This window comes from Triticum urartu, chromosome 2, assembly GCF_003073215.2.
Source record: "Triticum urartu cultivar G1812 chromosome 2, Tu2.1, whole genome shotgun sequence".
Lineage (NCBI taxonomy): Eukaryota > Viridiplantae > Streptophyta > Magnoliopsida > Poales > Poaceae > Triticum > Triticum urartu.
The window spans coordinates 287,033-311,012 of record NC_053023.1 but is presented as its reverse complement, the minus strand read 5'-3'; the positions used below and the strand labels follow the sequence as shown (position 1 = coordinate 311,012).

The window sequence follows — 23,980 nt, the reverse complement described above, 5'->3', positions numbered from 1 at the left end:
CAACCTCAAAATGTGGGGTCTTGCTGACTTTCCTCAAGCCATTCATACGCCTCCAGGAGCCATACTGGTTACTTTATTCCTATTTGCTTTTGTTGTTCGGTGTTGTTGGATCTTTAGTTCTTCTAAATATTGTCTATCTTTCATATGCTGTGTTCTTCATGTCACCATATGATGGTATGCCTTTCTTTGAAAACTTTGTATAGATTGCGTTCCTGAGGCTTTTATTCGCTTTTTAGCAAATTAACACAGTCCCATAACGTATGCACTGCTGATGTGCCGGACAAGACTAAGGTGAAGGAGACCAAGAATAAAAAGTTTGGCTACTATTGCATATGATTTTCTTTTTGAGTGAGCATCCTGTAATACAGGTGATGTTATGGTATACGCGCAGGTCACGTTCAAAGTCGACTGCATCTAAAAACTTGTTCGTTGATGGGAGCGACACAGCTGGACATAGGTATGCTTCGGCATATGCTATCTTTTCTTACTATTTTCTTGTGAAATTCTTGTGAAAAGAGTGAACTTTAGAAAACACTACTTATGTAATGATTCACCTTTCACTATATTTGTAGGGTGGACGATAAGTGATGGGAGCAGGTGGTTTGCAAGGTGGACGACCAGTGATGGAAGCAGGCTGTTTTCTTAGGCACTTTGTCAGGATTTCGCGTTCCCTAGGCTAGGCGTGCTTATATGTGAGAATGGGATTTATGTAGTGGCGGTGCTTAGTGTCTTAGCCTCTGTAAACAGTTTCAGTTGCATCCGTGGTGGTGTGGTCTATGCGATGGTTAAAAAAGATTTCAGGTAAGCCTGGGTTTTGGAGTGTTGTTGTATGAGACGAGTAATCCAGTGTTTTGATGTGGTGTTGTATGAAAAACTGGCGCGGCGCAAGCGCGAGTATCCCTCTAGTGTGTATTGATGGCGTGTGAGTAGTTTACACACAAATGATATCAGAGCCGGCAAATCCATTATAAAAAACTATAAATTTACTAGTGGCATGCGTACTACTCCCTCCGTTCCTAAATATAGGTATTTTTAGACATTTCAAATGGACTATAATATATGAATGTATGTAGATATATTTTAGAGTGTAGATTTACTCATTTTGGTCCGTATGTAGTCATGTGTTGAAACCTCTTGAAAGACTTATTGATAACCTACATGTATTTGTGTGTATGAGCATTGTATGTAGTCTACTGTATAGGCTAGCATAGAGTACGTGTGTGCAGTTTTCCCCCAAGCACACACGACGCTCCACCTCTCTCGAGCATGGCCTCCAACGATCTCCATCATGGCCAAGTCACCCCCTGCTCCTGCTGTTCAATGGAACAAGTGTGTTCGATCTCTTCACTGAAACACTTATATTTGGGAACGGAGGGAGTAGAAGGCACGCTACCACGCCGACCCAAAACCAAGCCTGACCTAGCAAGCTGTCTTCCTCCTCCTTCATTGGTCTCGCGTCTGTCTCAACCGACTCTCTCACTAGTGGCAGTACTTCTTTCCCAAAGAAGACACACCTTTTTTGCGGGATCATTTTGTTTGATAACGTTTTTTCAAAGAGTAGAAATCCAGTCTCAAACCTTTAGCTATGTGACGCTCACTCTAGAAGGTGGAGGTCAGAATGATCAACAGTACTATAGGAGAAAGGGTAATTGGATTCCGATTCTTTGCCCTTCAATCACGGATCACACGAGCTATGCATTGATGACAACTAGCGAGCAATATGCATGTGTAATAACTAGTCAACCAATGGTTTGAGCGTCGATCGGTAACTCGTCAACATCTCCCGCATGCTCATGGAAGGACAGTACTGAGGCTAGCAGGAGCCGTTGCCTGCAGCTAGCGCGTATGTGGAAGAGAATGGATCCGGACACTCGTGCATCATGTGCTACTTGCAGCTAGTAGTGCGTGTGTGGATGAGAATAGATCCGGACAGTGAACGTACGGGTCGACGGACACCCACAGAAACCCGGCCAGCCTCAGTCCAAGATTCCAAAGCAAGACCGAACTGGCGTCGGTACCAAATTTTGGCATAGCCAAGATGGCAGCCAAGAGCCGTTTCCTCGCTTTGCTCCCATGAAAATGATGTGAAAATTCTTTTTCTTGGAATCAGTTTTCTATTTTTATATGTTTGATGAATTGTATTTGGCAAGAGATTCTATCTTTAGTCTAGTGGTTATTGTTTGGTAATGCTACGTGTAAGTTCTTGTTGTTTGTTTCTACTGTGAACTTTTTTGTAAGTTATTGCTAGCAGGTTTTTCATTTCTTTAATTTCTCTTCATTTCATCAGTGCAACAACAACAAAGATAGAAAGATAAATATATTGCTGAATTGCACAGGCAAAGGTTCTATAGTAATTACATTTGGCACAAACTGCAAATTAGTCTAAAAAACAGAATCATCGTTATCCATTATCATGCATTTTTTTATATTTTGTTGATTTAAAAAATGACTTTATGTGTTTTCCTTTGCAAGAATTTTTTTACTTATATATTTCTTTATGCCTGATGAGCTGCCAATAAGGTACACTATATACCATCATGCTATCCCGGACCCGTAGTTTTCCAATAAAGGGCACCTCTATTGACTCATAATATGGCATTTAGTAGATTCACTCACAATGAGTACACACCCAGTCTCTGCATGATTAAGATGCACATCGCAGTCGTTAGTGCCTTCTGGTCTACATCGACGACTTCCCGGCCATTGCTTTTAATTAAAAGCTCCTGGGTTTAACCAAGTTTGCTCCACTGAGAGGGGGCCAAGAGGCGGCAACGAGCTTTGCTGACCGTGCGCTGGCGGTGGATGCAAGAGGAAAAATACTTTAGTTATGGATTTTTTGAATTCTGGAAGGGCATTCGATAAGGGTATGTACTACTTAATATATGACTTTTTGGCCTTTTCAAAGAAAAAAGATGCACATGGCCAACACCCCGTTCCAAACAGACTTATTTATGTTCACTAGGACAATGGTAGTGCGTCGCAACGTGATATAAATATTCTAGTTCATTAGGTTGTGCTTTACTTACCCATATTAATGTTATTTTTAAAATAAATGTTTATCAAATCCTACCCGTGATTGACCTTATATTTTGATATGAAGTTTGGCAAGTAAAATAAAGTAGAATTTGTTCAAAAGGTAAGTAAATTAAGGTGATTGATACGGACATGAAATCACGATGCATGTTTTCAGATGATAGTGCTACGTCAGAAGAATCTGTTAAGCAGACTAGACAGCCACAATGACTACATAGAGATAGAGATGGAATAATACGTGAGTTATGTGGGCTTGGGATTAGTATCGCGCCAAAATATTCAATGTCTCTTACAAAACATATATATGAAGTTACACGACAACACAAAGCTATTTGGCGTGGCAAAAGATATACTGCAGCAGCATGTCCTGATTGTTTGAAATCAAGAATCCACGGAAGGTTCGGATCCAGCACGAAGGAACAATATCCTCTTGACTTATTTAAAAGGAAACAACCTTGCCAAGTAATGCATGTACGCTTTGGTAAGACAAAGGAGATCAAGAAAGATTATGCACCTGCCAAAGTGGAGCCAAAGTTCAGAACGCCACCTCGACAGATACGCACTGGAGATATACCACCAAATATTTGATTTAGTTTGCTAGTGACGAGTCAGTTTAGATTCCCTATTATTAGGTGGTCTGGTTTAACTTTTTGTTAATCCCAAGTTGTACTCACGTGAACTATCAACATGAGAAACAAGTTGTACTAGTATAGGTGTTGTGGGCCTTAGGCCAAGCGCGTGCGTGAGTCTGGCTATATAACAGGAGTATGAGATATATAGAAAAATGTCCCGAGTACGGGCGCCATATCTTGTGTATTATCTGTTGATTTTCCCATCGGGGAAATTTACTAGCGACGGAGGCTGATCATCGCATCGACGCCTACGTGCTGATCCGAGGGGTCATTATTTTCGTTTGTGTTGTATTTTCGTACACAGGTGAAAATTATTCTTGAGGTTGCGAGAGAACCAGGGGACGAACTGTTGATCAAGCATCATCCACACAGTATCGAGAAGAATCGGGCTATCACAGCGCGCGAATAGCCATCTTCGCTTAGTCCGTTGCCTCATCTCAAGTGGTAATTCCAGAGCAAAAGGTTAGTCACGGAGACTCAAGTTTGTAATATCGTCTGCAGAGTCAAGGCATCAACATGTTGTTGAGGCATGAAACATAATTGATGGAGGAGGAAGGCAGTTGGCGAGGTCAACTCTTTTTTCACACTCGTTGCGTCTGCTGTAACGCGATACGACATGTCAATCTGACAATCGATGAGTACCCCGCAGTAACCGAAGTCTAAATTGATGGTGTGAAGCATCGAGGTGGGTGGAAAAATTGGGGTGAAGATGGTGCTCTGGAGACCATACACGCTGAAGTGTAAGGTGAAAGCAAAATTACGCATCAGATTTTGCTAATTTTTTTCAGCTAGAAATATTGTTGTGCGGAATTTTTTCATGTTTTGTCCTGTGTCCATGGTGTCGTGCCATCTGCTACTTGGGAACCCATGGTGCAAGCGTGTTGGGGCTATTCGGGATGTCAAGAAAAATAGTTATTCTTTATCACGGAAGGGCAAACAAATTTGGTATCCCATGCCAATGGATGTCTTCGCTGCTGATTGGAAAGATCGTTTGCGAAAAAGAGAAGAAGAGGTAGAAGAAATAAAAGAAGAAGTTGATGCACCGATGAAGGGTCTAAATCTCTTAGTGAAGAAGGTGCAGGAGGATGGTGATCCTAAAGGGCAGTGATGGAGTGTTTTTAAAACACAGTGTAAGATCAAATGCCATTAGCAAAGATCTTGTGAAAGAATTGGGTTTGTCTATGTGGAAGCACCCTCAACTGCACCACGTGTTGTGGCTATACAACTCTGGTAAATTAAAGATTATGCACAAGGTACGTGTAACTTTTGCGGTTGGAGATTATATTGACAAGGTAGACTGTGATGTCATGCCGATGGATGCTTGTCAGTTGTTATTGGGAAGACCGTGGCAGTTCGATCATGATGCAGTGCATGCCGGAAGATCTAACACCTACACATTCATGCATCTTGGTAGGAAGCATGTGCTAAATCCCATGGCGGATAGTGCAACCACTAGAAAACAACAAGCTCCGGAGAAGAAGGTCGTGTTAAAAATAGACTTGAAACCGAGACGGTTTCGCTTCAAGGAAGGGAGGATGATACGGACATGAAATCACGACGCATGTTTTCAGATGATAGTGCTACGTCAGGTGAATCTGTTAATCAGACTAGACGGCCACAACGACTACACAGAGATAGAGATGGAATAACACGTGAGTTATGTGGGCCTGGGATTAGTATCGCGCCAAAATATTCAATGTCTCTTACAAAACATATATATGAAGTTACACGACAACACAAAGTTATTTGGCGTCGCAAAAGATGTACTGGTGCAGCATGTCCTGATTGTTTGGATCAAGAATCCACGGAAGGTTCGGATCCAGCACGAAGGAACAATATCCTCTTGATTTATTTATATAAAAGGAAACAACCTTGCCAAGTAATGCATGTACGCTTTGGTAAGACAAAGGAGATCAAGAAAGATTATGCACCTGCCAAAGTGGAGCCAAAGTTCAGAACGCCACCTCGACAGATACGCACTGGAGATATACCACCAAATATTTGATTTAGTTTGCTAGTGACGAGTCAGTTTAGATTCCCTATTATTAGGTGGTCTGGTTTAACTTTTTGTTAATCCCAAGTTGTACTCACGTGAACTATCAACGTGAGAAACAAGTTGTACTAGTATAGGTGTTGTGGGCCTTAGGCCAAGCGCGTGCGTGAGTCTGGCTATATAACAGCCAAGGGATTTGTACGTGATAGATCAGATTTGAGTTTTATTTGGAGTATAAGATATATAGAAAAACGTCCGAGTTACGGGCGGCCATATCTTGTGTATTATCTGTGATTTTTTCATCGTGAAAATTTACTAGCGACGGAGGGTTGATCATCACATCGACGCCTACGTGCTGATCCGAGGGGGTCATTATTTTCGTTTGTGTATTTTCATACACAAGTAATTATCTTGAGGTTGCGAGGAGGAACCAGGGGACGAACTGTTGATCAAGCATCGCCGTGAAAGATCGGGCCATCTACACGCGCGAATTAGCATCTCGCTAGTCCGTGCCTCATCAGTGGTGGTGGAAAGAAAAGTGAAACATTAGGTTTACATTCTTTTGAATTAGTAGATATAGAGATTACTTGGTTAAACATGGATTTGTCATTGTATTGGTGATGTTGCTTTATTTGAAAAGCTGGATGAAATCCTAGTTTCTGAAAATTATCGATCCCTTAAAATCAACAAGAAGTAATTCAAATTAAAACTGCATAGTTAATTCAAACATAAATATCATTCAGAGGATAAAGTTCAAATAGAAAACTAATGGTTTCCTACATGAATTCAAATATGCTTCACAAGATCATCGAGTAGTTGCACATGCGCTTATTAGTGTTGAAGTTATTGATGCATCTATGAAAGTTGACAACATGCTCTGGATCTTCTTTTAAGAGGCGAACATGTACCTTGGGCCTATAAAATATGAGAGGTAGGGCGAGCATTGTCAGCCTCATCCTTTACATTATGTTATGCATGATCATACAACAAGCCATCATCTTCCACAGTATCTCAAAATCCCATATATTTGCAGCTTCATGAACAATACCCAAACGAAGTAGGAGCATTCGAAATGCCCATCGCAAAGTCTCTTTACAAATGGAGATCGCTGAAGTATGTTGATATCATCGTGAGACCCTGGCATGCCAAAGCCGCAAGTCATGAGGCGTGGCTTCTAGTCCGCATGCCACTAGTACAATTTTCCCAAAGTATACATACATTATTTTTGCGGGATCAAATACCACAAACTTTAGCTATGTGACGCTCACTCTAGAAGGTGGAGCTCAGAATGATCGACAGTACTATAGGAGAAAGGGTAATTGGATTCTGATTCTTTGCCCTTCAATCACGGATCACATGGCTATGCATGGATGACAATTAGCGAACAATATGCATGTGTAATAACTAGTCAACCAATGGTTTGAGCGTCGATTGGTAACTCGTCAACATCTCCCGCATACTCATGGAAGCACAGTACTGAGGCTAGCATGAGCCGTTGCCTGCAGCTAGTGCGTATGTGGAACAGAATGCATCCGGACACTCGTGCATCATGTGCTGTGGATGAGAATAGATCCGGACAGTGAACGTACGGGTCGACAGACACCCACAGAAACGCGGACATCGAACGTACGGGCCGACGGACACCCATAGAAACCCGGCCAGCCTCAGTGCAAAATTCCAACGCAAGACCGAACTGGCGTCACGGTACCAAATTTTGGCATGGCCAAGAGATGGCAGCTAGGAGCCGTCGCCTCGGTTGGATCCCATGAATAACACATTTTAGTGATGATACTTCCAGGATTTTTCTTCTGTCGGGTTCTGCTAGCCCGTGTTCTTAATTTCTCTACTTCATAGTCTTGGTTCAAAGTTGTGACATTTATTTTGGATCCAAGGAAATAACATTTAGAGCATCTACAACCATATACAACAAATTTGATCCCTCAAACTCCATAGACAGTGATCGGTCAGACATGAAATTGACGTTTCCACAACTAGATACCTCAATTAGCTAGTAATCCTCAAATCCATACAATTACATGCACATGAAACCTAAACATAAGCGGAGCTTGTCCGGCTCTGCCGTGCCCTAGTTCGGCGGCTGGCAGCGCCACTCGGACTATTGATGCAGTGGTCGGCAATGTAGAGTAGGACATGGGACTCGCACCGGCTCATGGGACTCGAGGCGTTGTCGTCTCCCATGTCCTACTCTTCGTCATCAGAGGCCGTCAGCTGCTGCACGTCGCTGGTCAAAGTGAGGTCAATGAAGGATTTGTCATGGTCGGAGGCCACCACGTGCATGGCGAGTATGAATCTGCCTCGCCGACGTCCGTCGCGAGGGCTGCCTCCACCTCCCGTGCCTTCTGCCTCACACTGCCGGCACGCCGAGCCATATTAGCCTCCGACGTGGACGGGCCATGGAAGGCCTCGTCATCGGCACACCTACGTCTCTACGGTGTTCAAACGCCAGACGAAGCGGACCGCCTCAGGCGAGGGATTAGTGACGCGCCTCGCGCCGGATCCAAGCGCCATTTGGGAGGACGTTATGGATTCCCTCCGGATCGACTATGACCGTTGTGAGGCGTTCTCCTCGCCGGCGCGGTGGAGTGGACCGACATGTCCTTCTCCAGCCCTACTTGGATGAGGTCACAGTTCACAGATCGGGTGACGAAGGACTCGGATCCGCTACCCGCCATGCCAAAGAAGGCCAGAGATCGCCGAAAGTGAGCTTGGGGCGGAGGGGAGTGGCTAGCATTTGGTTTGACAAACGAATGGGGATAAATATATGTGGGGTCGGGATGGGCCAGTGTGGGTCGGATCCGACGTGGCAGACGCGCCTAAGCGCGCCCAGACCTCCCCATCCCCGTCCTAGAATTGGACAGGATATGAGGGGTGTCGGTCAGCCCGGGTGTTTAGGGCCGGTATCAGGAGCCCTACCGAGTCACTTTTTCTTGACTAGTGAATGACCAGACTGTCTGTCCGGACGTTTAAGATGGATACAAGGCACTTAGTTGTAGATGCTCTTACTTCCGAGGTTGAAACTTTGCAATAATAGATCGTTGTGTGCATCAATCGATAGAGGCCGGAGAATCGTAAATCTTTATATGCCTATGACACTCTGAAATGAGAAGGATTTCCATAAAACATTTAAGGTTCCTTCTCACCGGCAAAGTCTGAATGAACGAAAGACTCCATGTGAGCTAGCATTCCCTGAATATGTCAATTGGAAGAGCTCATGGAGATGATCAAGTGAAGAACGTCTCCAAGTGAGTGGCCAGCATTCACTTAATTTGCTCTCTATCAATTTGTCCAACCAAAAGAATGTGGACCCTCCAGAATGCATTGAACTTGCATGAGGCGACATGAATAGTATATGTGGCCACGTGGGGCAATGAAAGGAGTCACTAACTGATTAAATAATTATTATGTACGTCAAGGATGCTGGCTCCCCGGCTGTCCTATAAATACCTGCAGAACTAACCAGCTAAGATGCACCAAGAGCAAGAGTGTCTTCAAACACAACTGTTAAAACATCTGTCCATTACGGATCAGTTCCACAAATTGCCTTCTATCCTACTTCATATAGCACCCTGACGAGCTCATGCAATATGGCTCTTGGTACTCTGGTTATCATGGCCACCATGCTGGTGTATTTTCTCTTGAAAAATAAAAGAGTGCTATTGTCCCAGCAACAATGGGGACGACGAGGCAGGCTGCCCCCAGGGCCTGCGGCGCTGCCCATCATCGGTAACATGCATCAGGTGATTCTGAGCAAGCCGGCGGTGTTCCGATGGATCCACGCCCTGCTCAAGGAGATGAACACAGACATCATGTGCCTCCATCTCAGAGCTACTCATGTCATTGTTGTAGCATGTCCACAGATAGCCTCTGAGGTACTAAGAAAAAATGATGAAGTTTTTGCCTCCCGTCCCACCACCTTCGCCTCGGGCATATTCAGCTTCGGGTACAAGGGCTCCATCTTCTCACCGCACGGAGACCAGTGGAAGAAGATGAGGCGCGTCCTCACTGTTGAGATCCTCGCCTCGTCCATGGAGCGAAAGCTCCACCACCTCCGGAAAGAGGAGTACGACCACCTTGTGAGGTACATTAATAAAACTCATTGCAGCGACATGGCATGTCCAGGCAACATTGTCAACGTCCGTCATGTAACCCAACACTTCGTTGGCAACATGATAAGAAGGCTTGTGTTTGGTAAAAGATACTTCAGTGACCTACCAGCTTCATCCACTAGTGGGCCTGGACATGATGAGGTGGCACATGTTGCCGCTCTCTTCATGGCCCTCAACCATCTGTACAACTTTTGTGTGTCCGACTACTTCCCAGCGCTCATAGGCCTCGACCTGGATGGCCATGAAAAGGTTTCTAAGGATGCCATGCAAACAATCAACCGGTTGCATGATCCTATAATAGAGGAGCGGATCCGTGAAAGGTCATCCACTCTTGAGAAAGGGGGTGAAAAGAAAGAGGCCCGAGACTTTCTAGATGTCCTAGTTCATCTTAAAGATGAGGATGGACAACCAATGCTTTCCCTAGAAGACATTAGAGCACAAACAGCGGTTAGTATCTCATCTTAATAAAAAGTTCATTCATTGTTCTTCGATCCATTTTATCCGTGTATTGACCTTTTCTGTTGCGTTATATTGATTACTTTATTTATTCTCAAATCTATGGATGTAGGAAATGATGTTCGCAGCAGTCGATAACCCATCTAATGCGGTTGAGTGGGCACTCGCTGAGATGATGAACATGCCAGAGATCATGCAAAAAGCAACCGAGGAACTCGATGCTGTCATCGGTAAAGATAGACTGGTGCAGGAGTCTGACATTCCTCAGCTAAACTATCTCAAATCATGCATCCGGGAGGCCTTCCGCTTACACCCATACCATGCTCTTAACGTACCCCATGTCGCCATGGCGGACACAACTATTGCTGGCTACACCATCCCCAAGGATAGCCACATACTTTTAAGCCGGCTTGGACTTGGCCGCAATCCCAAGATCTGGACTGAACCACTGGAGTTTCAGCCTGAGAGGCATTTGAACACTGCGAATGTACTTCTCACTGATCCAGGCCTACGTTTCATTTCATTTAGCAGTGGGAGGAGGGGTTGTCCTGGGATTTCACTTGGTACCTCTATGACAATGATGTTGTTCGCAAGGATGTTGCAGGCATTCACTTGGACAAAGCTTCCCGGCGTTAAGAGTATCAGTCTCAAAGAACGCAATGCGGGCCTTGCACTAGCTGAACCCCTTGTTCTGCAAGCTACACCACGATTGGCTGCACATCTCTATATATGATCCAATTAAATAGATTTAATACGTGTTTTCTCATTTATGTATCAATAAAATGTATCTGGAACTAGTGTATGTTACATGTTTTTGGCGCTACGTTGGGTTCACTTGCATGTGTGCAGAAACAAAGAAGCAATCGATGGTTGCATCACTAATGTAATGTGTGTAGTTATCATTATGTAAAACAAAACCTCTGTATTTTCCATTATGGTGTACCATGCAAATAATCCTTGGAATTGCACAAAAGTTTTATGTTTATGTTGTATACATGCCTGGCTATACAATTGTGTGCCCAGCTTTGACCCCATCTTACCATTCTGTCATTCAAACATTAATATGTTCTGTATTGCCAACTTGTTGTTCTATGAACTAAGTTTTTTTATTCTATTACCTAGGGTTTGTTTTGTTGTGAGAAATCTTTTCTTCTGAAATAAAATTATACACAATGATTAACGAGCCGGGCAGGTTCACCATCACCGAAAAGGCGAAAAAAAGGAAAATGCTCATCCTAATCAGGCTCAAGGCCCGGTTCATTTCCCTTTGAAACAACCAAAATTCTGATGAACTAGACTGCGGCAGATTCTGCTTAATAATCAAGTGAAACAGGTTGTCCAAAGAGATGGCTTGGTGCTTGAAAACGATGCGAGAATTCTTATTTTGGAAGTAATTTTGTAGTTTTAATATGTTTAATGAATTGTATTTTGCAGGACAGTGTATTGTCAGGCTAGTGGTTATTGTTGATAATGCTACGAGTAAGTTCTTGTTGTTTGGTTTGTACTGTCAGCTTTTCGTTTATTGCTGCAGGTTCTTCATTTCAATAATTTCGCTTCATTTCATCAATGCAACAACAAAGACAGAAAGAAAAATTTATTGCTGAATTACACGGGCAAAGCTGCTATAGTAATTACAGTCTTCGGCATAAACTGCAAATTAGTCTAAAAAACAGAATCGTCGTTATCCACAGGTGTTTATGGAATAGACTATCTACCTGTGGCAAAGATCATATCATACATCGTACAAGTTGCATCCGTGGAATGAATTCTATATCTAGTATTGCAAAAGGAAAAAAAAGATCAGTTTTAAGTAGACTATCATAGGTGGGGATAGAGTTTCCAAGATTATATTGTACCAATCTGCTCATTTTTCTTTTAGGTAGCATGATATTCATTGCTTTACTAACTAGGGAATTAAAAACGTGATTGTTCCTAAAGTATTTTCAGTTTTTTCTTAATTTTCTTAGATTAATTGTGCATTTTGTTGAACTTTATTTTTCTTTTAATCATTAATTTCATATTATAAAAATGTGATAAGTTTTAATTTTGCTGGAAATTATAATCTAATATATTTTTATCGTTTTCTAAACACTTATAGCCTTTCAGTTTATGTCTGTCTCTTTCTGTTTAAATTTTTGTCCGGTAGACAATCAGGCCTGCAAATCTGTTGGAATGCAATTTTTATCAGTTGTTGATTTATTTTATGTGTTTTCAAGAATTTGGTTATCTATATATTTCTTTATGTCCGGTGATCTGCCATGTGTTCTGCTGACGATCTAGTCGATGGTGAATTATGAATCCCTAATCCAATTGTGGAGCCATATTAACACCAAATACAAATAGTACATATGTCTCCGGGGAAAGGGCAGTTCTGAGACTGGGACTTGCAGCTACCTTATTTAAGAAATAACGCCAACTGGGTTTTGTGCTAGCCAAGCTCGAGTTTTATTTGTTTTACAACTTCTCTTTATTACTTTCATCAACTTTAAAAATATGCAGATACGATGTTTATAAATCATATGCATATATGTATCTCAAAAGGTACTTCTGAAACATGTAATTTTGTTGATAGGAGTTTGCTGGCTGATATAGTTGATGGTGGATTTTTTTTAATTCCTGTTTATAGCCTGCAGATGTGGAGAATGGATAGTCATGCACTTTTGCTAGATTTAATTTCCACAATACTCTTACGGGTTCCGTTAAGAAAAGTCCTCCTGTTCGATACTAACATCTCCTATGTTATATTACATACCATCATGCTATCCTGGAGTAGTTTTGCATAAAGGGCGCCTTTATTGACTCATAATATTGCATCTAGGAGATACGTACAATAAGTACACATCAGGTCTCTGCATGGTTAAGATGTACATCACGAAGATCGACGTCTTCTGGTTTATATCGATGACCTCCTGTTCATTGCTTTTACATGTTCCCTCGTTTAAACAAGTTTGATCCGCTGCGGCAACGAGCTTTGTTCAAAACGTGTGGCTGGTGGATACATGACGAAGAAGACTTTGGTGCCCTGAAGGGTTGGATGTAGTTTTTAATTTTACGAGTGATCTTGTAAGGGTTTGTGCTACTTAATATAGGTGGCCTTTTCGGAAAAGAAAAAGATGCACACGGTCTGCTTTACCAAGAAAGCTGGACCAAACTCTAGTTTCCGAAAAATACCTATCCCTATTAACACCAAACAGAATACAAATTGTACATGTCTCCAGGTGACAGAGCAATTCCGAGACTGGGACTCACAACCAACCTTAGCTTGTCTTGTAACTGTGACATGTGATTATCACAATCACTGACACTAGCCGGTCCTCCCTGAGACGGTGTGTACGAGAAGAGAAGAGAGGAGTCAAGGCAACCACAGCCCGCATGATCGCACGGGTGAAACGCGCGGGGTTGAATTGTCATCGGGAGCACGTACCTACGTACTGTATGTCGGAGGTCGTCACATCTGCAGCAGTAGCAGCAGCAAGTTAATCATGTACTCCCTCCGTCCAAAAATACTTGTCATCAAAATGGATAAAAAGGGATGTATCTAGAACTAATATACATGTAGATACATCCCCTTTTATTCATTTTGATAACGAGTATTTTCGGACGGATGGAGTACCGTGTTAATAAGTGGCTCTGCGTTCGTGGATGAGAACGTCCACAAGATTATTCTCACAACTAACAAAGTGTCCCGCTCGTTGCGCTGGCTAGAATTTTGAAAGTTTAATAATGAGATCTTATTATTTGATATGTGTAAAGAAACACCGGAGCCATGGTATTCTATTTACATATAAAAGTATATATGTCGTCCATTTATCATTTAGCTTGTAGTTATGCATGACGTTGTCGTTGTATATTTTCTGATCGGTCGTGTTGTGCGTATTATATTTAGATATTTTTTACATCATTTTTACCAACGTTGCATTGTAATATAATTTCTTCAAGCGTTAATTGAATAGATCTCATTGCATCCATGTAGGCATAAGAATATTCGTAAATATTGTGTAAGATTTACATATTAATTACTATTTTTCTGTTTTTTACTGTAACTTTTTCTAATCTTGTATAAAAAAATAGAATGCATTTATATACTATATGTAGTGTCTTGTTATATATTTGTTTCCATGATCATTTGATTTAGGTAAGTTAAGGCTCGTGCACTAAGCGGGACAAATAATGGCTTATATTATGTCATAAGCGAAGTTTGCTACTATAACAGTGCCCACAATTTATAGGGAAAAAACATCCTCCAAGATAGTGTGGACACTACTTCCGGACAAAAGCATTGTCCGCACTATTACGTACATTACAACTTTGAAAGTTAATTTTAGCATTCCTAGTTCCAAGATAGTTAGAACCCATTTTAAAAATTATTATAGTATATTATTTGGGCGTGCCATGCTTAAGTTTGTCAGATTCTCCAGGATTTTTTTTATATTGAAATGAGTGTGATGAAAGGACTGACGTTTATAGATATATTTAACTTGAATTGCAGATTGTTTTTTTAAAGAAATGTAATCACGTTTGGCTAGTCAAACTTACATAACAAAGATGTAAACCATGTGTGCATGCATGGCGGCAAAATGCTCGTCAAATATGGATTACTTTCACTATGCTTGAATAGTCAATAGGAAGTAATTAACACACATCTTATCTGCATATATCCTACCTGACGGTTAGCATGGTACTTTGATTGGTCTTGTTTTCATATGTATTTTGTTATCGCTCTGACCCAGATCAAAGCGGTCATGCAACACTCCTGACTTGGTCCTGGTCCGTTGCCTGTAGGCTGAGAACCTCTTCAGGTAATTGGACTCACCGTGGTTGATGAACAGGGCGAGGTTGTTGGCCATGTTGCCAATGAGATGTACACTTGGGGCGACATCATGTTGGCAACTTGGCAACCATGGCCTGACATAAAAAGTGCACGGATAGAGTTTGAAGCATATGCGTTTAGAGATATATACGTGGATAGTTTTTTTAAGTTGATGTTCTCATAGTTTAGGTATAGCATGTGATGCATGCATATATCAATGGACATGTGTGCAGGTTTTCTTCTTCCAAAAAATCCATTAATGCATGTATATTGCAAGGTATGTACGCTAGCTTTTTTTTAAATGGACCGCTCATGTATGCGTATTGCATCCATGCACACGTAGATAGATTGTTTTTGTTAGATTAATCTCTCATGCATGCATATTGGTTGGCATGAGCCCATATCCCACCCACATTAATTTTTTCTGCCCATGTCCCATGTACGTTAGCTTGTTTTTTTGATTGATTTCTCATGCGTGCATATTGTTTGGTATGTGCCCATGTCCCACGTACGTTAATTTTTTCTGCCCACGTCCCATGCACGTTATGGTTTAATTTTTTAGATTAATCGCACATAGATCTAGTCTGTTGGTTAAACAATGGGTCCACCAAATTACGTTTTCTCTTTTTTTTTAGATAAGCCGCTTTTAGATCTAGTCTCTTAGTTATATCTTTTAAGTGATGGGTCCACAAAATTAACGGCTAGATTTTTCTTATTTTTGTGGTAATTTCTTGCTTATTTGTCTTTTTTCTGGGTATCCCGTCAATTACTTTTAATGGTTTAATTTTTTAGATTAATCGCACATAGATCTAGTCTGTTGGTTAAACAATGGGTCCACCAAATTACGTTTTCTCTTTTTTTTTATATAAGCCGCTTTTAGATCTAGTCTGTTAGTTATATCTTTTAAGTGACGGGTCCACCAAATTAACGGCTAGATGTTTCTGATTTTTGTGGTAATTTCTTGCTTATTTGTCTTTTTTCTGGGTATCCCATCAATTACTTTTAATATATAAATAGATGCGATTCGGTGTCCGTCGTACGTAACTTGTCCATCATTGGTTGTGTAGGCAATAGTCCTGTAGATTGGACCGGAGAGAAGAGAAGGCTTCAGGACCTTAACGTGCGATCTAGAACACGACAGTGAAGAGACAGACGACGGCGATGACAGTACGAGTCTGTGCACATTCGAACGGTCGACAAATGGAATTTCTCTTGGCTGTTCCAGATGCATGCACTTGCCAATTTCAAATCGTTAAGAAGTTTTTTTTTCTATGACACGTGTTAGCTCGCATGTGCATTTTTAATGTAAAGGCGATGACACACAAGGGCGACATCACAAAAGGCAAGATGGTGATACATGCAGCAAACCATCCAGCCAAAGCAGGGCCGAGTACGATGCATGGACACGCACTGAAGGCGAGATGGATGAGACCACCACCGGGCTGGGCGAAACTGAACGTAGATGGATCCTGCATGCATGGAGAGAGCACAGGTGGAGCTGGAATGGTACTCAGGGATGAGCTGGTCTCCTTTACAGGCGGAGCTAGCTGCATGCCTAGAAGGAATACCCCTAGCACTTGCACACACTAACAACGACTTGATCATGGAAATGGATTGCAAGGAAGGGGTAGAGCAGCTTAATTGCTTGGGCACTAGTCGCTCGTCCGTTGCTGGACTGGTGGCGGAGATAAACAGCCTGGTGCATGGAGTCCGAAGGCACAGATTTGTGCATGTAGGGAGATCATGCAATGCTGCCGCACATTGCATGGCGCAGCTGGGGCGTGGTTTGCAGCGCACAGCTATTTGGTTTGGTTCAGGGCCAGATGATTTATGCAAGATTTGTGAAAACGAGTGTAGCCACATTCATTAATTAATATATACTCGTTTCACCCGCAAAAAAAACGGCGATGAGTTGTTGCTCTCTCATGATTTCTAATTAAACTCCCCTCCCGGGCGCTCCGACGGCGGAAGGGTGGGGAGGGGTAACCTCGGATCTGGCTGTCCAGTGTGAAAATAGGGTGTGGGCTTGCGTCTAAGGCGGTGCCGTTGTTGGTGCAGCAGTCTCGACGCGTATGAAAATAATGTCCACCCAATCCTTGCTCCACCTCAACGACGGCACCGGGCTTCAGCGCTGAAGGACCAGTGGATTCTGGGCCTCGTGTTGCTGTGAAGGCAGCGGCCACAGCAATACCGTTGGCTGTTTTGTCCTCGAGTTTCGTCCACGTCCTGACAGCGGCTTATGCAGCATCACCGGGAAGCTTCGAGAGTTTGTGCAAGCTTTGTGGTTGGCTTTTTTGTTTTCGTCCTATGGAGCAGTGACGGTGTGCCATCTTCTGGTGCTTCTACGTTGGCTTGGTCAGCCTCGAGGCTCTCAACTCTTGGACTTCGAATCGGGCGACTATGACTTCATCTCCGAAATGTTTGACAGTGTGCGTTAGACTAGAACGCTCGCCCGAATCTAGCAGTGGGGAGGCTATTGGAGCGGCTGCGGTGGCGCACCATCGGCCCATCCAGGAGATTGGAGGAGTGATGCACCCTAGGGACTTAGTTGTAATATCTATCTTTTTTTACGGGTGAGACCTCACTGCTTGATCTGTGGCTAATAGATCCGAGGGTCTTTTCGATTTTTCTTCAAAAATAAATCATACTATGTAACCTTATCTTTTATAAACATAACGTTTTCTAATAGTTTCTAGCATATATTAATTTCCCAAATTTTATGATCTTTTATGTTTGTCTCTTTTGTTTGCACCGAATTGGCTGTACGGCGTGCAATTCTTGTCAGGGTACCAAGAGGTAGCCGGGGAATTGATAGTCAGGTTGGAAAATCACTTGCTTGGCTGATCACACCACTTTGATGAAGATCAAGGACGATGATCAACTGTGCAAATAATTTCATGATGTTTTTTTATGTGTGAGAAACCATGCAACTAAGTCAAGTGTACCTGGCACTACAAAGAATACCAGAGGTAATACAAATTACAACAGACCCATGGACCACCAAGCACTTGCATGGTTTCTCACGAATAAAAAACATCATGAAATTATTTGCAACTGAGACAGGGGCCTAGAGGCGGCAATGAGCTTTGCTCACGGAGCGCTAGCAGTGGATGCAAGAGGAGAAAGACTTTGGTACCCTCAAATATTTGAATGGTTTTTTCAAATTCTGAAAGGGTGTTTCTATAAGCGTATGTGCTACTTAACTTTTTGGCCTTTTCGCAAAGAAATAAGATGCACACAGCCAACACCCGGTTCCAACGGACCTATTTATTTTCACTAGGACAATGCCCATGCGTTGCAACAGAATATAAATATTCTAGTTTGTGAGGTTGTGATTTAACTGCCCATATGAAGGTAATTGTGTAAATAAATGTTTACTAAGTCGCGACCGTGATTTACCTAGGCCTTATATTTTGATGAGAAATTTGAAAAGTAAATTAAAATGGAATTGGTTCAGAAAATAAGTAAATTAAGATGATTGATTATCATATGAGGATGGTTGAACGAAAGGGTAGTGAGAAGGAAAGTAAAACATGATACCTTACATTCTTTTTAACTAGTGTATATAGCGATAGAGATTACATGTTTTTTTTCTGGAAAACTTCCGATTTATTCATCTTCAATCACGGCAGTACGATGAACACCAGAAATAACTAAGCTTTTTACACAGAGATTACTTGGTTAAACTTGGATTCGTGGTTGTATCGGTGATGTTTCTTTATCTGGAAAGCTGGATGAAATCCTAGTTTCTGAAAATTAACAATCCCTTTTAAAACCAATAAAAAATACTTCATCAAATTTATACTACAACCACGACCTTTATTTTGGATCGGAGGGAGTAATACATGTCTCCATGGGAGAGGGCAATTCTGAGACTGGGACTCACAACCAACCTTAATTAGCTTGTCTTCTAGCTGTGGCCTGTGATTATCACAGTCACGAACACTGGCCTGTCCTCCATGTCTATGTACGCATCATCATGTGGTGCAGACAAACAGTGTGTGCGTACGAGAAGAGAAGAGAAGAGAAGAGAAGAGTCAAGGCAACGAAACCTGCACGATCCCACGCGCGTTGTCATCGGGACCATGTACGTACGTCCAAAAAACGAGCAAGTTAATCATGTAGCATGTCATGTGGCTCTGCGTTCGTCGATGAGAACGCCCACAAAATTGGTCTCACGGAGATTCGCTGTCCGTCGTATGTAACCTGTCTATCATCAGTTGTGTGGGCAAATAGTGCTGCAACCTGTCTATCATCAGTTGTGTGGTCAAATAGTGCTGCAGACAGCGTGTGGGTTCGGAGAAGGGCCTCAGGACCTTAACTTAGTACGATCTGGACTGCTGCTCTGGCTCCAGAGCACGACAGTGAAGAGACAGACGACGGCGACGACAGTACGAGAATGCAGTGCGCATTTGAACGGTCGCCAAATGGAATTTCTCTTGGCTGTCCGGGATGCATCTGCCCTTGCCAATTTCAAATCTTAAAGAAGAAGTATTTTTTTTCAGGCCACCTATTAGCTCGCCTGCGCACTTTCTAATGTGGAGCCCGGGAGTGTTGGTCTCTCTTCTTTGTCTACATAAACTTCAAAAATAAATCATACTACGCAGCCTTATCTTTTAGCTAGGATCATAATGTTTTCTAATAGTTTCTAGCTTATATCTATTTTTCAAAATTGATGATCTTCTTTTATGTATGTCTCTTTTTCTTTTCTGCATCAGAAGGGCCATAGGTTGTGTAATTCCTGTCGGGTTACCGAAGAGGTAGTAGGGGAATTGATAGTCAGGGTTAGAAAATCATCTGCTTGGCCGATCACATCACTTTGATGAAGCTCAAGGACGATGATCAATCTTCCAAATCATTTAACGACGTCTCACTTTGATTAATTTTAACTTTTCATTTATTGTGCAAGGTAGAGTAGTTAGACTTAATTGGACAAAGTACTAGTCTCCTATGTCGGGGAGGAGCCCTCTCTGCCTTCAGCGCTTCCTCCGGCGCGGCTGGGCTCTCAGAGCTCCAAGGAGGTGCTCGCTCCCGACGCTGTTGTGTGGGCCTCGCAGCCGCCGCTGGCCGTGTCGTGGGCTTCCCTCGCTGATGAAGTCTGCAGCATTGACGACGACGAGGAGCTCGCCCCGCTGACGCCATTGGCTGCCAGATGCTCCGGCGGGGTGAGCGATAAGGCTGCTGCTGTTGTTGCTACTGCCCCTGAGGTATCTTCGGAGCTAGGATGGGTGAAAGTGGAGGGCCGGCGTCGGTCGGCGTCGCCGGCCTTGGCTCTAGCTCCCCGGCCAATCCCCGCTTGGCTTCACGGTCGCTGCTGCAGATGCCTCATCCGTGGCCACCGTGCTGCGGTTTGCAGAGATCCCTTCCGATGCTCTCGTTGCTTGGAGAACGGTCATCGTGCGCGCAACTGCAGCAACCCATGGTGTCCTCTCAGTTCATTGGCATGTCATGTCGTCCCGCCCGTCTCTCGCCTTGCCACCCAACGTCGTCCACCTCCTCCTTCAAGAGAGGGCCAAATGAAATCCACGCTCCCCTTCACTGCACTTCGCCGTGGGTCCTGGGCATCCGTGGTTTCTGCTTCTGCTAGCCCGAAAACCCCATCGTCTATGGTGCTCCAGACCGCCCTTGCTGATCAGACTGAGTTGCTTCAAGGCTGACAGGCACGAATTGAGATCTTCCTGGAGCGGGCAGAGGCTGCTTTGAGTAGGCTCTCCCTTGTGCCGGCTATGTTGCAGGCCACGCTACAACCTCTTGGTGTGACAGTTGTTGACTCCATGGAGGACCGGGGGACAGAGCCCTATGGTTGTTTCTCTCCTCGTGTTCGGGAAAATTCACCATCGGTGTCTGCTTCTTCCATTGTGTTGCCTCCCGCTGTGGGCGAGTCCATCGTCGGGCTTGCGGCTCCGGTGTTGCAACTCATGCCCGAGCTTCGGGATATATGTTCGAACCTTGCTTTGCCTTTGTCCTTGGAGCGATTGGAGGTGGACTCGTCGACGACGTTGTGTAAGGAACATGTTTCATCTCTATCATGTGAGCAACTAAAGGTGTCGAAGTCGATTGTGTCGCTGGTTCCTGTGGTGGAGGATGTTATGTCGGTGGTTCCTCGGGTCGATGTTGTTGATGCTGCCGGTTGGTTGGTGCCTGCTCCTACGAGCCCCTTGGTTGACGACAACGACACAAAGAAATTCAATGAGTTTTACGATTTTCTTGACAAATGGGTGGCTCAACAGCCGACATCTAGCAAGACAAGTGACCTTGCAAAGAAGATGCCAAGTAAGGAGAAACCAAAGAAGAAGAAAAACAAGAAGTGTGGCGCCATCCGAAAGGCGTCTGTGGTTTCATGATGGAGGGTGTTCAGTTTTCGTTAGTGTGCTTGTTAGGAGTTTCATTGTGTCCTTCAAGTGTTGAGGGTTGCGGTTGTTGTTTGTTTAGAGGGCCGCTTAAGCGGTTTTGGTGTTTCCTACTTTGCGAGTAGTCCGCATTTGGGAGTCTGTATCGGTTTTCGCCCGGTTTTCCGTAAATTAACTCGGCAATTCTCTTCTTCTTAATTAATCGACGAGGCAAATATTTTTGCCTCCGTTTCAAAAAAAACTAAATGTGCTAATTAAGGCTTTTTCTAGATGAAAGAAAGCTAGGCATTAGCCTTGCTATCATTTTTATCTACATTAAATTTCCAGGTAAACAAGTGTGTGGGTGATCTTTCCATACCAGTTGTAAGTGAACCCTGCCGTCTTCAAATTTCAGGAGTAAACTTTTGTCCATTATGGATGTTTCTTGCTCATGCATGATTAACAGTTCAATTGGGAAGATTAGATAAGCGGATCCTACACCCTTAATTTCCGGAGTTGAATCTTCATATTCCCAAGAATGTTCTTGGATTATCCCTATAAGTTGTCTATAAATGAGTATTTTGCATGATATGCAAATCTCACTTGGGTACGTATTTCATCACCAGATTAGGATCTATAAGAAACGGCGATCACTTGTACTATGTATAATGCCGCAAGGCCTAATACACATTATTGAAGATCTATTTAAGGAGGAGAGGAGGCACTGGAAATGGATTTCGAGTCCCAACCACCGAGGCTTGTGAATTCTACCATTGCATAGTAGGCACTCTATCAAAGGCCTCCATAGTTATCTCCATCGCCATTAGCACATCCATTTAGATCAAGCCCTAGTACTCCACCAATTGGATTGGACTAGTACATAAGCGGACATTAGAAGTGATTGGCGGAGACGACTTCTAACAATAAAAATACTAGTCGTGTAACATCCCAAATTTCCAAATTAGGATGTTAATAGAAGCATATCACTTGCATATCATTCTTTCATGTATATTTGGATGTTGAAATGTTCAAAATGGTTTCCAACTGAGAGAAGAGTGAAGATAACATGATTTCTTCAAACCAATGATGGAAAACCTAGGATAGGGCCTGGGGATTCTGGATCTTGATGTGATGAACAAGATCTTACTATGAAAGTGGTATGGATATTGGAGAACTTTGAAGGCATATGGTAAGAAGTAATTTCAAATAAATACCTGAGTGAGCAGGTGCTATCTGAAGTGACAACTGACATGGGAGGATCACATTCCTTCAGGGTCTGGCTCATATCAATGAAATATTCCAAAAACGCATTCAAAGGATTGTTGGTGCTGGGGTAAAAACATTTTTCTAGGATGGTGATTAGCATGGAGGTAGACATGGCTGGACATTTTCTTAGGCTCTACAATATAGCCTTCACTAAGAACAGCCCCTTTAGTTCATAATGAAATTTTGGCTGAGGCTTCTTCTCAATGGAATTTGCTGAAATATGCTGTGGGTAACTTTATCTTGCCCAGTGATAAGGATAGGGTGAGGTCGAAGCTAATCTGAATTGTGATTTTTTTTCTGGCTTCGGGATTTTTCCCTTCATTTTTCCTTGGTTTTATCCTTTGTGTTAGTTTTTCGGCATACCTCCTTCTTCTAATCTTGCAAATGAAAGGAAAAAGGGTACATGAATTATGCCATAACGTATAAAAACATGGATATAATTGAGCAATCTATATCAAGAAATAGTGAAGCAAAATGCACATATCAATTATCAGTCACGCAAGTGAAGTCATTTAAATTATGATTACAAGTAGTTAGTGACATTAAGATCTTTTATGCCATGGCTTAATTCAAATGCATCACTCATAACCCTGCCATGTTTTCTTTTTGTCACCATTTCCATGTACCCGCATATTTGCAAATGTTTGCTGTAAGTTTGCTTGATTTTGCACCTCACTTGAGAAAAATTGCTCACGAATATCACTCTTTCTGGTGGTTATAGACTATGGTGAATCATCAAATCAACGTAGGACCTTCCAAGGCAAAATCCATATGTTCCAAATAGTGTTATTCCTACAAAATTAATGTAAACTTTTACTTTCCTGATGACCTCCTTAAAATAGATCGAGTTTTATTCATAGGGAGCATGGGTTGTTTTATTTTATTCAACTCAAGTTGCACACATTATTAATTTCAGTAAACCATGCCACATAAACGATTGGCGGAGTGAAACACATCAATTCAAAGAACCTATCATTGACCAAAAAGCAGTACAAGAGCGCTAAAGGGAAAATGTCGCAACAAAGCACACGCGTACTTCTAGTACAAAACTACTCTAGCTAAAGTAGCAACACAAATTAAAACATTAAGTGTGTCTCAAAAACCAAAAGGTAGAATGAAGTTTATCTCTCTCTCTGACTGTAAAAAAGCCTAGAGTGGGAATACTGGGGAGCATGCCTCAGCGACATTCTACCCCATTTTCCAAAACCCAATTTTATTTCGGTGCCAAATTATTGAGGCAAACGTCTGAATGGTCTATATTACAAAGAATCCTTGAATGGGATAACTAGACATGCCTGATTAGATAGAGTGACTATTAGACTTGAACCGTCTGT

At 42.6% G+C, this 23,980-nt stretch overlaps 1 protein-coding gene across 1 annotated transcript; it reads left to right on the top strand.

The window, feature by feature from the left end:
* The first annotated feature begins 9,263 nt into the window (after positions 1-9,263).
* LOC125540542 (tyrosine N-monooxygenase-like) lies at positions 9,264-10,974 on the top strand. Its single transcript, XM_048704159.1, has 2 exons — positions 9,264-10,232; positions 10,354-10,974. Exons 1-2 carry the CDS (start codon positions 9,264-9,266, stop codon positions 10,972-10,974), a joined length of 1,590 nt encoding a protein of 529 aa, XP_048560116.1.
* The last annotated feature ends 13,006 nt before the right edge of the window (positions 10,975-23,980 follow it).